The 24,415-nt window shown below is 35.8% G+C and overlaps 1 protein-coding gene across 1 annotated transcript in view; it reads right to left on the bottom strand.

The window, feature by feature from the left end:
* Positions 1-24,415, bottom strand: part of SCAF8 (SR-related CTD associated factor 8) — an 88,716-nt gene that overhangs the window by 22,540 nt on the left and 41,761 nt on the right. The window contains 8 exon segments of the mRNA XM_052645860.1: positions 5,880-5,997; positions 7,620-7,699; positions 9,267-9,443; positions 12,319-12,449; positions 13,316-13,469; positions 14,690-14,851; positions 18,476-18,520; positions 24,184-24,267. Coding sequence (XP_052501820.1) covers positions 5,880-5,997; positions 7,620-7,699; positions 9,267-9,443; positions 12,319-12,449; positions 13,316-13,469; positions 14,690-14,851; positions 18,476-18,520; positions 24,184-24,267 — 951 coding nt within the window.

Genomic DNA, 24,415 nt, shown 5'->3' with positions numbered 1-24,415 from the left:
TTTTTCCAGTAGTCATGTATGGATGTGAGAGTTGGACTGTGAAGAAAGCTGAGCGCCAAAGAATTGATGCTTTTGAACTGTGGTGTTGGAGAAGACTCTCGAGAGTCCCTTGGACTGCAAGGAGATCCAACCAGTCCATCCTAAAGGAGACCAGTCCTGGGTGTTCTTTGGAAGGACTGATGCTAAAGCTGAAACTCCAATACTTTGGCCACCTCATGCAAAGAGTTGACTCACTGGAAAAGACTCTGATGCTAGGAGGGATTGGAGGCAGGAGGAAAAGGGGACGACAGAGGATGAGATGGCTGGATGGCATCACCGCCTCAATGGACATGAGTTTGAGTGAACTCCAGGACTCGGTGATGGACAGGGAGGCCTGGTGAGCTGCAATTCATGGGGCTGCAAAGAGTCGGACACAAGTGAGCGACTGAACTGAACTGACTGATGATGTTAACTAAAACTGAGAAATTGATTATTATGAAAAAAGCGACTCCCTAATTAAACATCCTAAAACATGATCTCACAGGTGCTCAAGATGAATAAAAAGAGTCCCTGGTAGTACACAAGAACTAGAACTATTGAATATCATAATAATTAACAGAAAAGGGTAACTCAAACTACTGTTTCCTTCCTACAAACCTATTACTAAGAACAAAGCTACTCTTGCTATGAATTTGTCTCTGTGTGTAAAAGGAATACAGTACAGTGATTATAGAGAATACTATATTATAAATTTCAAAGTTGCTAAGAGACTAAATCTTAATTGTTCTCACCACAAAAAAGAAGTAATTATTTGACATGAGAGAGGTGTTAGCTAACAATAGAGGTAATCATATCTCAATATATAATCATATCAAATCAGTATGTTGTACACCTTAAACTCATACAATGTTATGTCAATTATATCTCAATAAAAAAAATTTTTATTACTCTTATTCTAACAACATTTAAACTGAAAGAAAAGCAAGCAGTAGAAAAACTGAGCCAAAAAAAGCATAAAAGAACCATTCCAATGTATTAATTTATGAAGGAACAGGCTCCCCAAAGACAAGTAACATTTTCAAGGTTTAGAAATAAATTAAAGCTAAAAAACTTGTTAATTAAATGCCTGCTTTATTCCACACAATTGACCAAAAGTTGGTAAATTAGTATACTTTTGAGAACAAATCAAAGTGTGCTTTAAGCACAGTCCCAGCCTTCAAAGTGGTACAATAAAAATAAAATTCTTAACAACACAGCAAGATAATATTCCATTTTACCCCGAGCCTTGCTGTTTGGCCTTAATTCGGTACTGCTACGCCCTTCACATCATGTATTTCTTAGCTCACCACCCACCTGGAGCATCCCATCCACCATCCACCCCACCTCTGTCTTTCACCTCTGATTATCTGTGTAATAGTCTGCTTGATATATCCAGCAGAATCCACTGCAACCAATGTTAGATTCTGAGGTTCTTTGTGGGCAGTTTTACCTATTTGAAAAGGCTGCGGTTCATGACTCTATTTTTTCTTTGAAATCTTATGAAGACAAAGAGAAAATTTACTTTTAAAATTCAACTACAAGGGCTTCCCAGGTGGCTCAGTGGTAAGAATCCACCTGCCAATGCAGGAGACACAGGTTAGATCCCTGATCTAGAAGATTCCACACGCCACAGAGCAACTAAGCCCGTGCGCCACAGCTATCTAGCCTGTCTTCTAGAGCCCGGGGAGTTGTAACTTCTGAACCCATGTGCTGCAACTACTGAAGCTCACGTGTCCTAGAGCCTCTGCTCCACAACAAGGGAAGCCACTGCAATGAGAAGCTAGCTCATCCCAACTAGAGAAAAGTCCAAGCAGTAAAGAAGCCCCAGGACAGCCAAAAAATAAAATTGTATTTTAAAATTACAATAAAATTCAACCACCATTTATTTTATGATCTTACAATTAGCATTAGGTCAACTGGACCCTTAGCTACATCTACGGTCTAAGCTATGTATGTCATGGGAACTTAAGAGGTGTTTTTCTCCTATATATTGAAACATTTTGCTATTTCATCATCCTAAAGAATTATTCCACTATTACTCATCAATTATTCCCAACTGTGAAAAAAACCCTAAAATAATAATTTAAAAAGTAAGGAATTGTTGAGAAGTGGGATTCAACCGTGAAATAAACCTTCCTTCAGTTTTACTGCATCACCAAGAGTACTGCATTATATTTCAAGCAGGTATAAATAAGAATTGGATCATAGAAAAAGCAAACAAACAAACATTTACTTCTTCCTGACTGACTATGCTAAAGCTTTTGACTATGTAGATCACAAGAAACTGTGGAAAATTCTTAGAGAGATGGGACTACCAGACCACCTTATCTGTCTCCTGGGAAACCTGTATGCAGGTCAAAAAGCAACAACTTAGAACCAGACATGGAACACTGAACTTCTTCAAAATTGAAAAAGGAGTACATCAAGGCGGTATATTGTCACCCTGCTTATTTAACTTATACGCAGAGTACATCATGCAAAATGCTGGATGAAGCACAAGCTGGAATCAAGATTTCTGGGAGAAATATCAATAACCTCAGATATGCAGATGATACCACACTTATGACAGAAAGTGAAGAGCTAAAGAGGTTCTTGATGAGGGTGAAAGAACAGAGTGAAAAAGCTGGATTAAAATTCAACATTCAAAAAACTAAGATCATAGTATCTGGTCCCATCACTATGGCAAATAGATGGGAGAAAAAGTAGAAACAGTGACAGATTTTTATTTTCCAGGGCTCCAAAATCAGTGCAGATGGTGACTGTAGCCACAAAATTAAGACACTTGCTCCCTGGAGGAAACACTATGACAAACCTAGGTAGCGTATTAAAGGACAGACACATCACTTGGCTGGCAAAGGTCCGCATAGTTAAAGCTGTGCTTTTTCCAGTAGTCATGTATGGATGTGACAGCTGGACCATAAAGAAAGCAGAGGGCCGAAGAATGGATGCTTTCAAACTGTGGTGCTGGAGAAGACTCTTGAAAGTCCCTTGGATAGTCAATCCTAAAGGAAATCAACCCTGAATATTCACTGGAAGGATTGATGCTGAAGCTAAAGCTCTAATACTATGGCCACCTGATGCAAAGAGTCAACTCACTGGAAAAGACCCTGATGCTGGGAAAGACTGAGGGCAAGAGGAGAAGCAGGCGACAGAGGATAAGATGGTTAGATAATACCACTGACTCAACTGACATGAATCTGAGCAAACTCCGGGAGACAGTGAAGGATAGGGAAGCCTGGTGTGCTGCAGACCATGGGGTCGCAAGGTGTTGGACGACTTAACAACCAAATAACAACAATAAAAAACTACTGAAGCAAAGTAAGTTACATCTTGCTGATATCCCACTGATAGCTGTTTATTATTAATTGGCTGAATAGTTTCTAATCTTTTTATTTCTAACACTTTGGTTAAAGTTATTTTATCAGTCATCACTTTCACCATGAGCATTTCATTCTGAGTTATCTGACTCTTGGATATCTGATAAAACAGTTATCAAAAGCACAACTCCAACTTACTCAAGACAAGAGAAATCATTCCTTTTATGACATGATTATTAGTTCCTCATGATTCAACCATTTTCAGAAAGTTCTCCCGTTCTCCACCAGCTTTCCATCATTAGACAAAAGGCCTCAAGCCCTTACAAGTGTGGTCAGGGCTGCAAGAAACAGCGGCACTAGCAACCCCAGTATCCTCTTCACTCCAAGACTGTGATAACGTTAGGTAGCCACACTGAGCTTAGTGGCGAATACAAACACTTAGTTTTCCTGCATATCCCACCCCATCTTAAATAAAAACATATTTAAATAAAAACACCTCATCTTAAAAACGTAACTGGTTTGGTAGAGCCAATTACACAACTGACTGAATTTAACTGTTACTCTGTTGATGTTTACTCTTCGATTTTAAATTTGTGATAGGTTTTAAACACTATTCATCTTATGCCTAAGAAAAGTTGCTTTGTTTCTTCACTGCCATTTTTGAACAAGGAAGCTTTTAGGGACATTTACTCCTTTCAAAGAGATTCTATTACTATACCTTCTGAAATTGTGGAGATGATATATAAAGCAATCAACTAAGACCAGAATTTTTTTTTCTTTTTCTGTTAAACTTTCATTTTATTGTTTCTGCTAAAACTTCTGAAATGAAGTTAGAACTAAGGAAATTCAAAAGTGTCACATTTACAGGTGAGTAAATCTGCTTAGATAAACTTCCATTAATACCACCTCTTGGCTCTGTAACAGCTCTGAAGTTTCTTGTATCACTGACAATCTGTTTCCTTTTCTTGAATCACAACTTGTGTTTTAAAATAATATTCAAATGTTTTTTACTCTCCTTTGTCCTCAAGTTCCTAAATTCTCAAGCAGATAAATTTTATTTTCCTGACATAAAATAATGCACCTACTTCTATCAGAATTATTTCTTCAAAACAAGGTATGGAATTTCATTCTCATGATTCCAGGTACAAGTTCCAACATACAAATATCAACAAAATCCATTACCATTTGCACTGAAAGGACAATGTCAGACCCTAACAATGTCTAAGATTTGCTATTGAAACTAAAGTAATCTTCTCTCTTCCATATTCCCATAGTCCTTCACTTATACCTCTATTACAAAAACCAGTATTCTGCCTTGTAATCATACAGATATACATACTCTACTAGAGAAGAGCTTACTTGAGGCAAAATGCTTCTCTGTTCTTCTCTGCATGTATCATCTGTCTAACAACGCTCATACTTTAACATTTGTGGTATTGTATTAAATTCATTAGCGCCAAAAGATTTGATTAGAAGAAGTATGAGATTCTCTGAAACTCATAATGTAAACAGTTTCACATCCATAACTATCTCTCAAACAGAGCAAAATCAGGCTTTGCAATGGATTTAACCTTAGCTTCACAATAATTTGACAAATTGTATCCATTCTAAGGTACAACTTTACATTTCATCATGCCTGAAATTTAGAAGATTCTTAAAACTACACAGAATGTAATTTGTGTGAGCGTGTCCATTTGCTCAGTTCTGTTCTACTCTTTGCAACCCCATGGACTGTAGCTTGCCAGGATTCTCTGTCCATGGAATTTTCCAGGCAAGAATTCCGGAGCAATGAATCTTTCTGACTCAGAGATTGAACCTCCATTTCTTCTGTCTCCTGCATTGGCAGGTGGACTCTTTACCACTGTGCAACCTGGGAAGCCTACATATACTTTAGAAGTATTTAAAAATTCTTGGGTATATATAAAATAATAGCGAGTCTTAAGATGGAAGGTATTTCGTACTGGCAGTGCACTTTAACAGTGGATGCTTCATTTCACTAAGCTTCAATTTCCTACAGTGTAAATGAGACTCAAAATACCTATATCTCAGCATATAAAAGATGTGGTCAAAGAAACTATACCTTTTTAAAGAAAAGGATCAAATGAAAGATAGAACTGAACTGTAAAAAAACTACCTGAAAAGCATTAGCTGTAATCATGGCTAATGAAGCTCTTGCCACCTACCGAAAGTCTAATTAAAGATAGCAACCTACTTTGTCATCATCGTCATCAACAATAGCAAAATCACCATGCTTAACAGGGAACTGAGAGGAAAGAAAAGTTTCACACTGTAATACTGAAACACCATGTCTTCCTTCTGTCCTCTAATTCCTTACAGGATACTGAAAATAATTTTTATAATTTCTCAACAGATACATAAGCTGCCAGAACACATTTCGAAATTACAAAAAAAACCAGAACAAACAAAAACTGTAAAGGTCCTGAAAAGACTCATCTTCCAAGTAACAACCAGCTGAAGAAAAATCACCAAGTGACAGACTGTAGACAGCCGTAACAATAAAGACCACAAGATGGGGTTATAGACCTTTTGAGGCTGTTGCTGTTCCAGGAGCTGCTGTCTGAGATGTTCAAGATTTTGCTGCTGCAGTTGTTCTGCTATCTGATGAAAGATGGAATTGTTCACAGATTCCGAAACATGAGAACTACAAGGAAAACCAAGTGTAAATATATCTTAAAATCCAATAAAGATAATATGAAAGTAAAAGAATATTCAAAAACACCCCCAAAATGTCAACAAATGGAATATACTCTATTACAGTGTTTACTTTTAATATTAATACAGAAAATAGAGTAACTCAGAACTTCAATATGTTGAAATAAGAAATATACTTCAATAGTTTCAACAGATGGATTATATGTTAGACATACTCTGCTATTACTGTGTATAAAGTAGTAGTTTTTTACATTAGAGCATTTTAAGAAAATCTTAATGAAACACTTATAAACCGTAACACAATGGGAAAAATGTTCCATCAATCAGTATATGTACAATCTACAATCAAAACTGATCATACACTTAAAAAAAAATAATCTACTTTCACATTATTAGGCACGTTAACAGAAAGAATGTTTAGATAAGAGGAAATAATAATTTAACTGTATTCTGGGAAATTCACACCTGGAATGAATACACCTGGAATTCTGGGTGCCACAAGGTAAGACATGAACAAAAAAGAGGGCATCCCCAAAGGGGCAATCAGGATGGTGAGAAGTCTTGAAACAGTTGGAAAAAAGTATACTTCATCTGGAGCAAATAAACCTGAGGGGAAGAATGATACCTATCTTCAAATACTGAATGGCTATGTCTCAACAGATTATGGAGCAAATTTGCTTCCTTGCTTCAGAAAGCAAAATGGATCAGTGTGTAGAAAGCAAATCCCATAGGATTCAGTAACAAAAGATCAAACCATATTAACAACTACTTAACTCTATGTCATAGGAGGCATTAAAACAACAGATAAAAAACCTATCAGGACTGTTACAGGAGATTCTTACATTGCTCAGGACACTGATCTACATGATCTCAAATGCTTTGTAGTCTAATACACCAGTTCTTAATTTTTCAAGTAGAATCTCTTTATCATAAGCATATAAATGCATTTTTATATATATTTTAATATATTATCACAATATAGAAAACTAGTAACTGCTGAAATAAGACATCCAGAGGCTTTCCCCACTCATCATCCCTTTCCTATTCTCCCACCTTCCACCTTCCTCTCCAACATCCTCTTTCCCACTGGTCCTCTCCTGAACCCTCACAGAATCCAAGGCTCTGCAGAATTGTTTGGGGTAAGGAGGAAGGGGAATCACTGATTTAAATAAAAACTCACAATCTATTTCTTTAACAAACAAAATCCCTACAACCCTGTTCCTTACTTCTAATTAATCTGATACATTCCCAGAATTTACTATATACTTCCCAGAAGCAGCCATGGACACTAGAAGCAAACTTCTTTCTCCTACTATTTCAACTGAGCTAAATAACCTAAAGCTTAATATATCAACAGCAAATGTTACAACCAAATTTATCAACACCTATCAATTTTCCAGTAAAGAATTTTTATATATCCCAACTATCTGCAAAGTTCATAGAGTCAAAACAATATAGGGAGGCAACAAGCAGCAACTCCTCTGTCTTCTTATGTGAGAGCCCAAGAGCCAGAAACAATGCTCAAAGTATACTGAGTAGTTCAGATGGCCATGTTTATAAAGATAACAGAAAAAATTTATGGTTTATGAAGAAAAACATAACAACTCTTACAGTTGAGAAGCTGGAATTTCCTTTTTGGGTTCTTCACTATGCTCAGAATCTTCCCCAAAATCAAACCTATCCATCAACTTCTAAGTGGAGGGAAAAAAAAAAGAGGGAGAGAAAGAGACAAATTTAAAAGCACTTTACACAAATGCAAGTTACAAATGCTATTCTGAAGATCAATGACATTCCATTAATTTATCTCTATCATTTAAAATGTAATTATTTCTTTCATATAATTTGTTACATACTGTTTATTTCATGTAATTTTATTGTTTATTGTTATACTATAAAAAACATTTTGCGTGGACCTTTACTTCTCTTCAAAGAATTCTGACAGACGTTGTCTTATGAAGCAGAACAATCATGACACATAGGATAATTACCAATACTTTATAGAAGAGAAGATTAGGATTTAAATATTTGAGTGGCTTGTCAAGACTAAAAAAGTTTTATTTAAAAAAAAAAATCTAGAACTATAATCTATAGAACTATAATCAACAGATCTATTACTAGTACAGTTCTCTCAGAATGCTCCACCGTCTTTTAAATGATCAATTTAAAGGTTTTTTGAAAGTTGTAGGCTAAACAAACCTAAGTAATATAATCTAATAAATCAATATTTATATTTCTATGAAAATAACAGCAGAAATAAAAAGAATATAGATAACTTTTCCAAGGGATAATATTCTGATAATCACCAAGAATACTGAGGATGTCACACAAGTTAAACATCCAAGATTTTCAACTTTGAAAATATATCTCAATTTATCATATTATAGTATTGTAACAACTTGTAAGGAAGCTTTCCTTCGAACTTTCACATACTTTACAATTTTAGCAGGTTAAAATTACAGGCTAGACACTATAATTTATTTGTAACTCCATAAAAATGAGCTCAAAAATCATTTGTCTCAATAGCGAATATACAATTTTACTGGCTTCAAGTGGATTTATAAAATTACTTAAAATTTCTTTCAGAAATTTGAATCTTTTGTAAAATGTATTTAATAAACAGTAATATTTACTCAGTAACTGTTAAGTTATTAAGTAATATTTACTCAATAACAGTACATCTGCGTGTGCTAAGTCACTGAAGTCATGTCTGACTCTTTGCAACCCTATGGACTGTAGCCCGCCAGGCTCCTCTATCCATGGGATTCTCCAGGCAAGAATGGTTGAGAGTGGTTGCCATGCCCTCCTCCAGGGATCTTCCCAATTCAGGGAATGAACCCGCATCTTGTATGTCACCTGCATTGGCAGGCAGGTTCTTTACCACTACCGCCATCTGGGAAGCCCCTGACACAGTGCTGTGTTTAGTTGCTCAGTCGTGTCTGACTGACACTTAAAACCCCATGGACTGTACCCTGCCAGGCTCCTCTGCCCATAGGGATTCTCCAGGTAAGAATACTGGAGAGGGTTGCTATTTCCTTCTCCAGGGGATTTTCTCAACCCCCAGGGATGGAACCTAGGGCTCTCACTTTTCAGGTGGGTTCTTTACCGTCTAAGCCACCAGGAAAACCCTTATAGACTACAATGGATGTTAAAACATAAAACAGTTCTACAGTAAAATGTAATTTACATAATTGCAATCTACATGATAGTACAGAAAATTCAGTTCTTCATACAGAACAGATCTGTTATCCTAATTTCTACCTTGTTAAAAGACACCCCCTGTTCTAGGGGATTGAGGGTGTTGGCTGCTGCAGCTGCTGCTGTAAGCTGTGCTGTAAGAGCCTGCAGCTGGACGACAAGACCAGCATCCAGGGCTTGCAGGATGGAGGGCTGAGGCTTCTGCTGCTGTATCTGTAAAGTCTGTATTAACTGCTGAAGCTGCAGGGGTGTGCGGGGAGAGAAAAGAAAATTGTTACAAACAGGTGTTGGGTTTTACCCATAAGAATGCTCATCTAAACTTTGAGTCAATAAAATTTATCATTCTACAGTCTAAAGACCAAGAAAAAATACATATTGACTCAAAAAAAAACAATTCATTTTAAAAATAAGATTTGCGTGTGTGTGCCATATGTAACAGTTCTAAATAAGTTTGTCTTTACTCCTGGAAAGTCAAGGAACTTTAAACAAAATAAAATGACCATACCATGACAAACAACAAAATAAAAACCCATCACAAGCAGACTAATTTCTCTCACTAAGCTTTTCATTCCCTTCTTCAACAAACTCAATCAATGTAGAAGGGCAAGCACCTACAACAACTGCTTTTGCTATCATTTAAATTTACCATCTGACAACACATTCCTGAAAGGAGGAAAGAAAATAAGGAATCTTTCCCTTGAAGCAGTCTGAAACTAAGGAAATTAAAGATGAATAGTGTCATCAAGAGTTGCAAGCAACCCCTGTCCCCCCTGTATTCACCTTCTCTCTTGAAAAATAGAAATAATAATAAAATCCTAAAGATATTACAGTTAAGTAAGCCCTACATATATCCCAGAAGTAATTACTTTTCTACTTTAGATGTAAACTGAAGTTAAATCTGAAAATTATCAGTTTGGAATAGAAAAATAGCAAAGCTACTGCTAAACAAGACATTTGTATTCTTTAAGTAAAGTTAAATTTACAGTGAGAGAAGATAAAAATATGCATGATGACAGTAAGTGAAACAATTCCATGCCTATTCCCAAAAAGGAACATTGGAAAACAAACCAATCTTCACCTATCAAAAAACATTTACTGCAAACTACTAATGTGACAGGAAACAAAGTACAAAAATATATGATAGCTGAACTTCTGCACTAAAGAAGCTCCAAACCAGACAGGATGGATGACTAACAGAAGGGAGTATTATAGGGAGGAAAGAAGGAAGGAAGGAAACGTCTTCACACCTTCTAAACGCTCCTTCTGACACCTGCATCTCCCCCCCACCACGCCCCACAGCAGTGTTAGCCTTTCCGTCACCCAGGTTCAAAGGCTGCAGCGTTCTACTTCTTCTCTACTCTGACTTCACATCTCAGATTACTGTGTCTCCTTGACTCTTTGCACTATTCTTCTGGAATACCGACTCTCCTGCCAAAAGTACTTTTCAATAGATACCTTTAAAAAAATTAGATTTGCTTTTATGGGTTCTTTTCAAAATATCATAATCACAGAAAGCTAGTAAATTCTACAATTTAATCTAATACTCAATTTGATTTCACAACTGTCCCAAAAATGTAGAAACGTGATCCAATCTAAGGCTAAATAAATGAACTGGTTCCATTTTTTTAAAGGTTGTCATTTTAAAGAGTCCACAACTGTACTATTTTTCACATATTACTGTCTTTCTATTATCACTGTTACCAACAAATATACTCCTTATCTCTAGATTCTCTTTTTTCCCATCCATTCAACTACTCTTCAGATCATGTGACTTCAACATAAAAATCTCTGGCAACTCCTCACTGCTTAGTACATGAATCCTTCACTTCTCAGCCCAGGTCCCACACTTAGGTTTACCACTTCAATGTCATGACTCGTAACATACGTAGACTATCTTATCTTCTAGAAAACTCAATTCTAAGATATCTTCTCTATACCCCAACATTGTTATGCCTCTATACATCAGTCATTCGTTTCACAAAATATACTGAATACCTGCTATAACCTAGACACTGAAAATACAGCAGTGAGCAAAACAGAGACTCCTTGTCCTTATACAGTATACATTACAATGGAAAGAGACAGTGAATGAAACAAATGAGGAAGTTACATGAGATATTAGGTGCTAAGGAAGAAAAGAAGGCAGGTGACAAAGAAAGGGAGCAGAGCAGATGAAAGGCAGCATTTCCAGTTTTAAATAGCTGTCTGAAGGCCTTACTGAGCTGGCATTTAAACAAAGACAGGAGGCTGAAATGTTGTGAACATGTGGGAAGGACAGCTCAGGGAGTTTTACTGTATAGATCACAATTAATCTGGTTTTAAAGGATAAGCTTAAAAACAAACAAAAACCACACAGATGCTAAGGAAAGATAATCTCATATCTGCCCTAACAGGTTCTTCAAATGTCACTTTGTCAAAGATGCTTTCTCTTGGCTACCCTAACTCTGACCCCTTCCTCCAAACCTAGTCACTCTAAAGATCTGCCCTGTTTTAAGTCATATGTGCTAAGTTGCTTCAGTAGTGTCCAACTCTGCGCAACCCTATGGACTGTAGCCTGCCAGGCTCCTCTGTCCATGTGATTCTCCAGGCAAGAACACTGGAGTGGGCTGCATTTCCTATTCCAGGGGATCTTCCCAACCCGGGGATTGAACCCACATCTCATTACATCTCCTGCATTGCAGGCAGGCAGGTTCCTTACTGCTAGCACCACCTGGGAAGTCCCTTTAAGTCATATATATCTATCTAAATAATGTTTTGTACTTCTTTATTGTCTGTCTCCCCTAAGACAGAAAGATATCTTCCCCAAGGCAGAAGGCTTCCCAGTCCCATTACTGGATTAACAACAGCACCTAATAATGCTTGGCAAAACTATGTGTTAAATCGATTATTTTGGTGTAGAATGAATTATTTGTAAAATAATCTTCAATGATAAAAACAGACATAATACATTATTAAATTTAAAAAAGCAAGTTACAAACTATTGTATGTAGTGTGGTCATTTAAAAAAAACATTAAAAAAAAAACACTCTTTAGGTGGTACATAATGAAACAATGCATTCATTAGGAAAACAACAGAGTTCCAAATCATGCTGACGTAACAAAAAAGGCTGCTCACCTGCTGGCCTTGAGGACTCTGTAAGATCTGAGCTACTGCTGCAAGCGTATCTGTATTTGTTATCTGAGACACCCACGGATCAGGTAAACCTTGGACCACGTTGGCTGGAGTCACAGGTGTCACAGGAGTTCCTTTTAGAAAGACATCAAACCCATTCCCAATAAATATGTAAGTAAATAAATAAGATGTGGAAAATTAGATTTGTTCTGTCACTTTTATAAAATATGTACAAATTTACATAATTTTACTGTCTTCATCTTTAAAAACCATTACATAATTAGGTTCATTAAACAAACAAAATGGCAACAACAAAAATGACCAGAAAGAGCTTTTCATACTTATTCTCAATTAACTAAGCTACCATTTTAAAGGAGCCTACAATACTCGGAAATCATTAAATACCTTACTAAAGAAGAAAATTCAATGATATAAAGAAATACTCAATCTCTGATGACAAAAGTATTATAAAAGTGTACATAAAATTATTATTGTTCCAAAATGTATATGTACATACCCCAAAATAAACATATATCAAAATGATAACAAATGTAATTCTTAAGACTATGGTTAAAAAAAAAAATTCAAATCTCATTTAAATACCTCAAAAAAACCTCCATGATTTTGAGATTATTACTCGTTCTTGGATCCAATAAATAAATTTTTACAGGGTTCTCTTTATATATTAAGTACACTTAGCTCACTATGAATATCAAGTTGATATATATGCAAGTTTAAAAGATTACAGTCTAAATCAGGAAAAATTTAACTGACATACCAACTTCCCAAGCTGATTATGTATGTTTCTAGGAACATTAAAAGCTTAGCTTTTTAATTTTTTTGAAAAGAATGAAACACATATAATTTCTGATTTTATTGTTCCTTCAAATTAAGACTTCCTTTCATTTACCTAAAGCGAAACAAATTCTCCTGCACTGTCAAATAATCACCTGAAATGCATGAGTAGAACACTCAGAAAGTCTCTCTCAAAGCAACATACCTGGAGTATTGCTCATAGCAGCAGTAGTACTGGCCAGAACAGGGGTGACAACTGGGGGCGGAATCCCTGCTGCCATATCCAGAAGAGGCTGAATAATCTCACTCTTAAATACATTATTCTTCTGCCATAAGTTTAACACTCTCACTATTTTACTCTAGAGGAAAAAAGAAAAATGATTATTTTTATTTTTTTGCTTTCAAAACTTTAGAACAGTCATATCATAGAGGCTCCTCAGGCCATGGACAGGAAGGATGGATTAAAATAGTTCTTGGACACTTAATGGCGTTCAGGCACTGAAATTACAGTATCAGTATAATCTTTCCAACTGTGATTATTAAAAAATCCCTATATACTAATCTTTATTATAAATGACAAATATTCTTATTTTGAAGTCTACAAATTCAAGACTGACTTATTCATTGTAATGGACATAAATCCAAGTCCAAACTAGTGAAATTCCTAAATCAATGTGTCTAAGTTACATCAAAAATGTTTATATAAAATCTCAAATGAGTTATTTTAGGTGGAGTTCTAAGGTATTTAAGACTCAATTACGATGGATCACATTAAAACTAGAAGCATTCTTTCTGCCTGCAAAGAATCAACGTACCAAGATTAGTTAGAAGAAAAAAAAATCTGACTCTGGAGGCAGATCCAAGAACAGTTTACAACTAATGACACAATAATACATTCTCTCTATATCTATCCAGTATAACAAGACTTTTTTCTGATTCAAGACTGTATAACAGTTATTAAAAATAAAACTACCTAATCTTGTTGTACTTGAGAGGAGGTAAAAGATTTGTGGTAAGCTTTTAAGTCTGGTTCCTCTTCTTTAGAGTAAGTCTTCACCTGTTCTTACTTTTCCTACAAAATTAACACTGCAATCAAGTCTGTCAGAATAAGGACACTAAATTTCGAAGTCAGCATCCAAGAAATGTAACCTTCTACTATCCCGGTTTCCAGCACTAAGAAAACACTTCCATAACAAAGGAATTCTGATATGCAGTTATTGCCTACTAATTACTTGGTAAATTCATTTTCCACAGACAACTAAATAGGTAAATATCAGCTCATATCAAATGACCAAAATTATGAATTGGTTGTACATATAAATAAATAAGATTTTAGGATAATTACAAATGCTTATTAGAGCCAGTTTCTTTAACACCAATGGCTTTAATAAATTAAAAAGTAGCAAAATCAACCATATCTTTCATTCTGTTTAAGAAAAGCCTAATAACAAAAAGAAACATGGACAGTGCAAAGGATAACAAATAAAGGATAATACAATATGATAAATTATGATAATGTAAAGTCTTATTAAGACCAAAAAGGTAATGACTACCCCAACTTAAAAAAAAGGCAGCATACCTTGTCATCTCCAGGGCAACGGTATAAATTCTGGAAAGTGCTAATGATGTTATTACTAAATCTGGGTGCAAACACATCCTTTTCTTGACCAAACTGATGTCGAGATTGTCGTACAATAGAGTCAATAACATAAAGTCCAGGTACCTTATATTCTGGTTTACACTGATGAAAAAAGAAGAGTGGAAAAGGAGGCAAATGAGAAGGTTAAAATTCTCAACAGACAAATGTCACCAGAAATCTATAAAAACACAAACACACTGCTCACGCTGAGGTGATGAACACGCAGAGGTTGACCATTCCACACCATGTCTCTGGAATGGCATTTGAAAGAATCTACTTTGGTTACTCTACATATTTAGTTCAACTGCCAATCACCTAAGTTTCAAAATAGCCCTGTGTAACTGGCTTGAACAACAAAAAACAAAAGGTGTGGTTAAAATAAAAATATATATATATAGTTTAATGATTTTTTAATTCAAGCAGTGAATTCAAGAAAGAAAAGCTCTGGTAAAAAAAAGTACTGCCAACAAGCCTTAGACTTCATCCAAAAAACACACAGCAAAGGGATCTCTATACTAATGAAAGAAGGAATCAAACAGCAAATTACAACATTCTAAACACAGTGAGCCTGAAGTTTTAAAACTTTTCTCAAATGCAAACCTATATGAAAGATAAGACACTACCATTATGATTCTAAAAATCTGTCCTATGAAAACATGTTTTAGCTGCTTCGCTGATCAGTGTTTCTTAACCTTCTTCTAATCTGAAGAATATGAGTCTCCTGGGACCTTCCTAAGCACAATGAAGAACCCTTCACCAGCAAGTTTACTGCTTCAATTTTCCCATATCCAGAAACATGAGAAAACCTGCCTCCCAAATACATACTAATTAAAATGAGATTATGGCTGCTAGAAGCAGGTTCAAATTTTGAGTGTAATTAGGTAAGCATTTCACCAGAGCCATTTCACAGAAATCCTATAGAGCACTAAATCAAAACTGCCTTCTTGGAAAATGTCTCAGACCCAAGGACCAGTGAGTAAAGGATCTTCAATCCGCCTCCAACACACAGATACATGTTTCTAAACAGTATTTTCAGTCAAGACAATGAGTGACTTCATTCTGCAAAAAGACTAGATGATCCATCATTTGTTCCTTCAAATCCCTTCTTCTTAAGGTCATTATTAAGAAAATGAAGAGACCGATAGCACCAATTTATAAGTATCTATTGCAAAGTTCTGGCTGTTTAGTACTTGAAATATTTAATAAAAGGGCAGTAATGTTGATGTGTGGACATTAAAGTTTTAGGTTTAACCAACCTAAAGTTTTAGGTTTCAACACTGTCTGCTCTGTTGAAAGTTATTGTTTTAGAAGTCTGAAATAGTTTCCACTGATGTTCCCCCTCAATCTAGCATATTTGGTCCTCAGTTCATATATCTGACTTATTTTCCTTTTGACTACCGTACATGCAAATAATTATCTACCTAGCCAGGCAAATAATACATCCATTAAAAAAATTGTTTAAATTTAATGAAAAGCCAAGACATTTCTTTGTTAAAAGTCATCTATTCCTCAATGCTGGAAAAATAGACAAAATAGTCTCATATTTAATGTATTATTTTATAGAAATGATTATCTTGAGAGTAAGGCTAAATAAAATTGCTAAGTTGCTGGTAAGAGTTTTTAAATACTGAGTGGTGAATAATTAAAGCAATTAGTGTAGTGAGTTTAAAAAAAACAAATACACCTTTTTCTTTGATTTATAACAAAAAATTCTTGATTATAAACTCACAGTACATAAGAATCATGAGTACACACCACAATAAATGGGCCTTTCTTCCCTACTGTGAAGATTCCAAAGCTTCAAAAGTGTTAGGGGTTTTAGTATTAAGCTATAAAGATGAACACTTCTTTCACAATAACCTTTAGAAACACCATATTATGATGTTACAGTATGGAATTTCCTTCACTGATCACACTAGGTATTTTTATGTGCCTGCCACATAAAATGGCAAAAAAAAAACAAAAAAAAAAACAAAAAAAAAAGTTATGTATGATTTAAATGTTGTAGAAAAGCTTTAAAATAACAGTATTTGGTAAACCTGGTCACATTACCACCTAGAAACTTGAGAGAAGAATTAAGACTAAAAAAATCTGAAATGTCTTTCAACTGTTTCTTCAAGTTCTATCAGTAGCAAAAACACAAGAATTCCTAAGCCTCCAATATCATGAGCGATTTTTTTTTATACTTTGCATTAACTGTGGCTTTACTTACAAAGCACTAAATGATGCTGACAGTAGCGTGTAAGAAAAGAGGGCTGTCTCAGGACACGGTTATATCTGATACCAAACGAATTCTGAAAGTGAATACTGCATGCTTCCAACAGAAGGAGAGGAAAAGGAACCTTTCCAAGAGAGCCAGAGCATTCAGGGCTTAACAAGGTCTACTCTCGGAGAAGCCTGGCGTGCTGCAGTCACATAGGGTCGCAAAGTCGGATACCAATGAGAGACTGAACAACTCTCAGGGGAAACTTAACCAGAGCCTGATCTGCTTCGGTTTTACCAGAGTCTATATGACCCACCTTCAGGAAATCAGAACCTGCATTTCAACAAGATCCCTAGGTAATTTGTGCAAGTTTCTTATGCACAAAAGAAAGTTCAAGACACACTGTTTAGACACTTGAACCTTTTTAAAGTTTTATAACAATGAAATTTTCTAACCACCAACATTTCTATCTTACAGTTAGATTTACCTTAAACATATAGCATACCTGTTATTTTAACCCATACCTTAAGCTTCAATTCACTAGCTGTTCATCTCAAAATATGTTTTACCAATACTTTAAGTTTTGAGAAAACAAGATGTTAAGAGGGGAAAAAAGCTGAATCAAATAAAAGTTAAATGATTTATTCAAGATTATCCAGATAGTTTGGAGATGCAGTAATACTATTTTAATCCACGCACCCTCCCCTCCAGTCAACTATTTTCACTCAAGAAACATACTGCAATTTATGTCCTTTGATTTACCTTTGATTATTTACCTCTGATTCTCAAACTGGTTCTGCTCACATCTAGGCAAGTGAACAAAGGGCAGAATACCAAACCTCAATTCAATGACAGATTCCTACAGTATCATTTTACAAATCGTAAGTCTTATGGTACTCCTGCCCCAAAAAAGTGGCACAGATAAGGCACTGATCACAAAGGAGCAAAGAAATATAACCTAGTCACCTTGGGCTCTGGTTACCTAAAAAATTACTAAATGTATGCAAAAACAGCTGTTTTCAACTTCGCCTCCCTCTGCTTACCCTGGAAAATGGAACTTCAGGTCTAATAATAAGATGTAGAGATGCATACTGCCCTAACGGATGAGACAAAATGAATCAGCAGAAGAAAAGTGGCTAGCAATTTTACTACATCTTATCTACAAGGAGGACTGCTCTCTAGGCATTAAGCTTGAAATGAATAAGGACTTCTTTAAAGGCTATATAAAAAGCAATGAATCTAAAATTTCATTAAAAAAATCATACTGAAATATTTTCTTCACGGAACAGATGCTCACTATGGAAATGCAAATTAACAAACACATCTACCTGAAAGCTTTCGTTTTTAGAATTATTTGAAAGGCAGTTTCATTTTATTTCCTAATTAGAAATTAAAACAAATGGAATCACTTTTGAACAGTCATCAAAACAATTTAAAATTGGGTATTTGAAAAGAGAATAGCACGGGGTGTTACTCTACAGTTACAGAACGTTTAGCATATACAGGGAAAACTATATACTTACTTTCTGAATGAATTTCTCAACACTCTGTACCACATGTTTATAGAACTAAAAGGAAAAAAGATTTTAAATGTTTGATTAGAACTTTCTTGCTAAATATACAGTTTAACAAAGCTTCAAAGGTTTATCAACAAAGCAATGAATTTTAATCATGAATTCCGAGATAAACGTAACATAAACAAACATAAACATGAGCACTAGCTAAAGTCAGTAAAGGTTCCTGAAGTAGGTATATGGTCAATATATCCAGTGTGTTATATGCCAAATATGGTGGTAGGCCACTGGTAGATGTACATTCTTCCTTCCTGGAAGGAAAAGTAAAGATCTCCAACAGTAACACTTTATTGGCTAAATTAAGTTAGTACTGCTGTTGCTGCTAAGTAGCGTCAGTAGCCTCTGACTCTATGCGACCCCATAGAGGCAGCCCAGCAGGCTCTCCCGTCCCTGGGATCCTCCAGGCAAGAATACTGGAGTGGGTTGCCATAGAAAAATCAAATAACTGAAAATAAAGAACATTAACAAATGTATGCAAGGGAGTTGTTTTCAACTTCATTATCTTCTGCTTCTCCTAGAAAATGAAGCTAGCATGTACATATAACAAAATATAGAGATGTACAATGTTCGAATGGATCAGCCAAAATGAATTCAGCAGAAGAGAAGGGAGCACGTGGATTAAAAATCAGAAATGAGCTTTTATCAATTATGAGAAAACCCTTTACATTTAAGTTTTATAAAACAACACTATGAATAAACTTAAAAATGAATAAAATAAAAATGATAGGTTAAACAAAAACTATCTGGAATTTGTACCTAATAGTTCAATGGCAATTGCATAATCAACATATTTCTGTTTAAAAAACTAGCCTCAATTGTACTTTGTTTTATATTTGTGATCCCATAATTTATTCTCTTAAGGGACACTGGGACACAAGACCATTCAACTGCAGCATGAAATCCAACATTTATAAAGTAAAAAATTTAGGAAACCTTCATTAATCATATTCACCAAATCAAAATCTACAATAAAGTTTCCTTACTGCAAAGTAACAGTCTACTCAACAGTTTAAGTTATTTAAGAAAAAAAAAAAAAAAAACTCGCCAAAACAACTACTTAAAAGTTATCAGGCACTTTATAAATAACTAAATCTTTTAAATCAATATATAAAATACCATTTACACACTGAGTGGTTTTTATTAAATAATAATTCTTCTAGAAAACATCTTGCCAGAGCTTCTTACTTCTAGTTACTTTTTGTATGATATGTAATTCAGACTAAAACTAAATGTTAGCTTAATAAATGTTAATTCAAAGATTTTCAATTCACATAGATCTTTTTCCATAACAGGTTATCAGAGGTTTCATTGACAGTGCGCAATGGTAACAAACACCCATCACAATAATCATCTCTTAACACTGACAAAAAGCCGATGACTTGCCTTAATATGAAACACACTATCATTTAACTGAAAAAGCAGTTCAAATATCAATTTATATATGCATCAAATGCAGTTTAAAGTAACACAGTACTGCAAAACAGTTGATCTAAACTCTTCAAAAATGTCAATGAAAAACAAAACAGAAACAAAGCAAAAGGCTGGGTAAGAGGACAAATATATGACAAGACCTTGACTGGATCCCGAAAATGAACAAATGCAGGGATTAGCTACTAAAGTTAGCATTCAGACAAATGATAAATCAAAGTGCAGATTATATTAGATAATAATGTTGCATCAAAGTAAAATTTCTTGCATGGGATGTGTTTTGCTGATCTATGAAATCTCTTTGCTTTAGGACATTAAAATTCTAGTATTTAGGGATTATGTGCTATTCTAAATGAATTCTGAAATGAGTTCTCAAATGACTCAGTCAAAAAAACCTGACAAAGTGTGTATGTGTGTCTGTGTGTACATGTAGAGAACTAACCAAATGTACTGGCCAAGATGCTAATACCTGGAAATTCTAAGCGGCTTTGTATTGCTCACTGTATTTTGCAACATGCTTCTATTTTTTCAAAATTAAAAAACTAAGTACCAATAAATCAAAATAGTACAGTAAACCATGTTTCAACTGTAAACTGTTTTCTCTCTTGACTGAGAGAAAAACTTAAATCTAGCTATTTTTATTCTGTTGCAAATTAATTTTCTTAGACCATTCCAACATCTGAAAAATGTAAACAATGTTAATACCTATTCCTTAAAGGTCTTCAATTAAAAACTATTCTGTCCAACAAAAGCTTTTATTAAAATGCATCAACCATTCCACAGAACAAAAATGATAATATGTATGCTGCACAATCTCAGGATCACGATCATAGAAATCAGACCACAATGATGGAGAACAAAAAGAAAGCACAAGAAGCTATTACTCATCAGAGTCACTGAAAAATCACTTCTTTGAAGAAATTTCTCTAGGTTAAATGTGTTCATTGCTCATGTCCTTATCTTTCATATTCTACATGTAAATAGAGATTTGAACTCTAATGCTATTTAGACATTGATTACAAGTATGAAAACTAAGATTTGGCCATTCAGATCAGATCAGTCGCTCAGTCGTGTCCGACTCTTTGTGACCCCATGTATCGCAGCATGCCAGGCCTCCCTGTCCATCACCATCTCCTGGAGTTCACTCAAACTCACATCCATCGAGTCAGTGATGCCATCCAGCCATCTCATCCCCTGCCATCCCCTTCTCCTCCTGCCCCCAATCCCTTCCAGCATCAGTCTTTTCCAAAGAGTCAACTCTTCACATGAGGTGGCCAAAGTACTGGAGTTTCAGCTTTAGCATCATTCCGTCCAAAGAAATCCCAGGGCTGATCTCCTTTAGAATGGACTAGCAGGACCTCATTGCAGTCCAAGGGACTCTCAAGAGTCTTCTCCAACACCACAGTTCAAAAGCATCAATTCTTCGGCGCTCAGCTTTCTTCAGGTGGTCAGGTGGTCTAGTATTCCCATCTCTTTCAGAATTTTCCACAGTTTATTTCTCCACACAGTCAAAGGCTTTGGCATAGTCAAGAAAGCAGAAATAGATGTTTTTCTGGAACTTGCTTGCTCTTTCCATGATCCAGCGGATGTTGGCAATTTGATCTCTGGTTCCCTTTTCTAAAACCAGCTTGAACATCTGGAAGTTTACAGTTCACGTACTGCTGAAGCCTGGCTTGGAGAATTTTGAGCATTACTTTTACTAGCGTGTGAGATGAGTGCAATTGTACGGTAGTTTGAGCATTCTTTGGCATTGCCTTTCTTTGGGATTGGAATGAAAACGGACCTTTTCCAGTCCTGTGGCCACTGCTGAGTTTTCCAAATTTGCTGGCATACTGACTGCAGCACTTTCACAGCATCATCTTTCAGGATTTGAAATAGCTCAACTGGAATTCCATCACCTCCACTAGCTTTGTTTGTAGTGATGCTTTCTAGGGTCCACTTGACTTCACATTCCAGGATGTCTGGCTCTAGATGAGTGATCACACCATCGTGATTATCTTGGTTGTGAAGATCTTTTTTGTACAGTTTTTCTGTGTATTCTTGCCACCTCTTCTTAATATCTTCTGCTTCTGTTAGGTCCATACCATTTCCGTCCTTTATCGAGCCCATCTTTGCATGAAATGTTCCCTTGGGATCTCTGATTTTCTTGAAGACATCTCTAGTCTTTCCCATTCTGTTGTTTTCCTCTATTTCTTTGCATTGATCGCTGAGGAAGGCTTTCTTGCTATTCTTTGGAACTCTGCATTCAGATGCTTATATCTTTCCTTTTCGCTTCTCTTCTTTTCACAGCTATTTGTAAGGCCTCCCCAGGCAGCCATTTTGCTTTTTTGCATTTCTTTTCCACGGGGATGGTCTTGATCCCTGTCTCCTGTACAATGTCACAAACCTCAGTCCACAGTTCATCAGGCACTCTATCTATCAGATCTAGTCCCTTAAATCTATTTTTCACTTCCACTGTATAATCATAAGGGATTTGAAAGTAGGAAGTCAAGAAACACCTGGAGTAACAGGCAAACTTGGCCTTGGAATACGGAATGAACCAGGGCAAAGGCTAATAGAGTTTTGCCAAGAGAAGGCACTGGTCATAGCAAACACCCTCTTCCAACAACACAAGAGAAGACTCTACACATGGACATCACCAGATAGTCAACACCGAAATCAGACTGATTATATTCTTTGCAGCCAAAGATGGAGAAGCTCTATACAGTCAGCAAAAACAAGACTGGGAGCTGACTGTGGCTCAGATCATGAGCTCCTTATTGCCAAACTCAGACTTAAATTGAAGAAAGTAGGGAAAACCACTAGACCATTCAGGTATTTGGCCGTTAGAATGCTGCAAAATCAACTATCTAAATTTTTTCCTAATAGAGACTCTCTATGAAGAATCATCTGTTAAATCTAACAGATAATGCTATTATTCAAAGATAACTTATCCAAGGAATTCCCTGGCAGTTCAGTGGGTAGGACTTAGCGCTTTCACTGCTGGGAGCCCAGGGCTGGATCCCTGGTTGAGGAACTAAAATTCCAAAGGCTCCTCAGTGAGGCCAAAAACACAAACAAAAACAAAAAAATAAAGATAACTTATTTAAATAATGGTGCCTCTGGTTATGGCTGATGTTCTTACTCCGAGCAGAAAAACATATCACTGAGAACCTACAGCAGATCTACTTAATTAAAAATAACCACTCACTCATACTCAATTTTAACAACTGGACTAGAACAGGGAGTCTTAGCTTAGGGGATAAGGACATTTTGGAGAAGGGTCTATGGCTGAGCTTCAGAAGGTCCCCAAAGCCAAGAAATTTTATTGACAATTTTGTACATATGTGTATTTCTCTAGAAACAGTTCAACCTTCTGAGGCAAAATTTTGTACATGTGTGTATTTCTCTGGACAGTCCAATCTTCTGAGATTTTCAGAAGTATCCGTAAGTCATGGAGAAGGCAAGCCAACCCACTCCAGTACTCTTGCCTGGAAAATCCCATGGATGGAGAAGCCTGGTAGGCTGCAGTCCATGGGGTCGCTAAGACACGACTGAGCAACTTCATTTTCACTTTTCACTTTCATGCACTGGAGAAGTAAATGGCAACCCACTCCAGTGTTCTTGCTTGGAGAATCCCAGGGACGGTAGAGCCTGGTGGGCTGCCGTCTATGGGGCTGCACAGTCGGACATGACTGAAGTGACAAAGCAGTAGCAGTATCCATATGTCAACACAGGTTCAAAACCACTGTGTCAGAGTAACAGCTAAGTACCTGTGGCCTCTTCCCAGAGTTTAAATGTCCTATGTACAATGTAATCCAATTATTTTCCATAAAGGTCTATTTTCAAATCTACAGTATAATCAATAAGATAAAAAAACCAACACATTAATTTTTATTTAGAAAACTTTTCTTAACTAGTATTTCCAGATTCTATAAAGTCAGTGTGACAAATAACAGTGTTAAACACATTCTCCACAATATGCCTGTATCCAAATTCTTACCTATAAAAAGAGAAAATGACTGCTTCAAAGTTTATGTAAGAATATTTATGAAAATATTAAGTGTTTATCTCTAGTTGGGAGGGTTTGTAGGCGACAGATTTTAATTTTTGTGTTTTTCAAATCTTGGAACATGTACTATAACTTTGTAAAGATGAAGAAAATATATAATCTGTAAAAATTATCCCTCCTCCAAAATATTAGTGGAGTATTTCCTTTTGAAAACAGAAGAGTAAAAAGTGTTACTCACCTTTATAGCTTTGATGGCTGCCTTAGTAATCTGGGTCATTTTCGCTTTAGAAATGGGTGGCTTGTAGTCATTCAGGGAATACAACTGATGATAAAGAACAAATTTTAAACACAGTAAAACTAATGGTCTCTATGCAATTACATGAAATTACGAAACATTTCTATTTTTACATCCTCAGTGAAATTAAAGCTCTGCTTTTCTTTTAAAAGTCAAGTTCAGCATCATTAGCCAT

This window comes from Budorcas taxicolor, chromosome 9 (assembly GCF_023091745.1).
Source record: "Budorcas taxicolor isolate Tak-1 chromosome 9, Takin1.1, whole genome shotgun sequence".
NCBI lineage: Eukaryota > Metazoa > Chordata > Mammalia > Artiodactyla > Bovidae > Budorcas > Budorcas taxicolor.
This window is presented reverse-complemented; position numbering and strand designations above follow the sequence as displayed.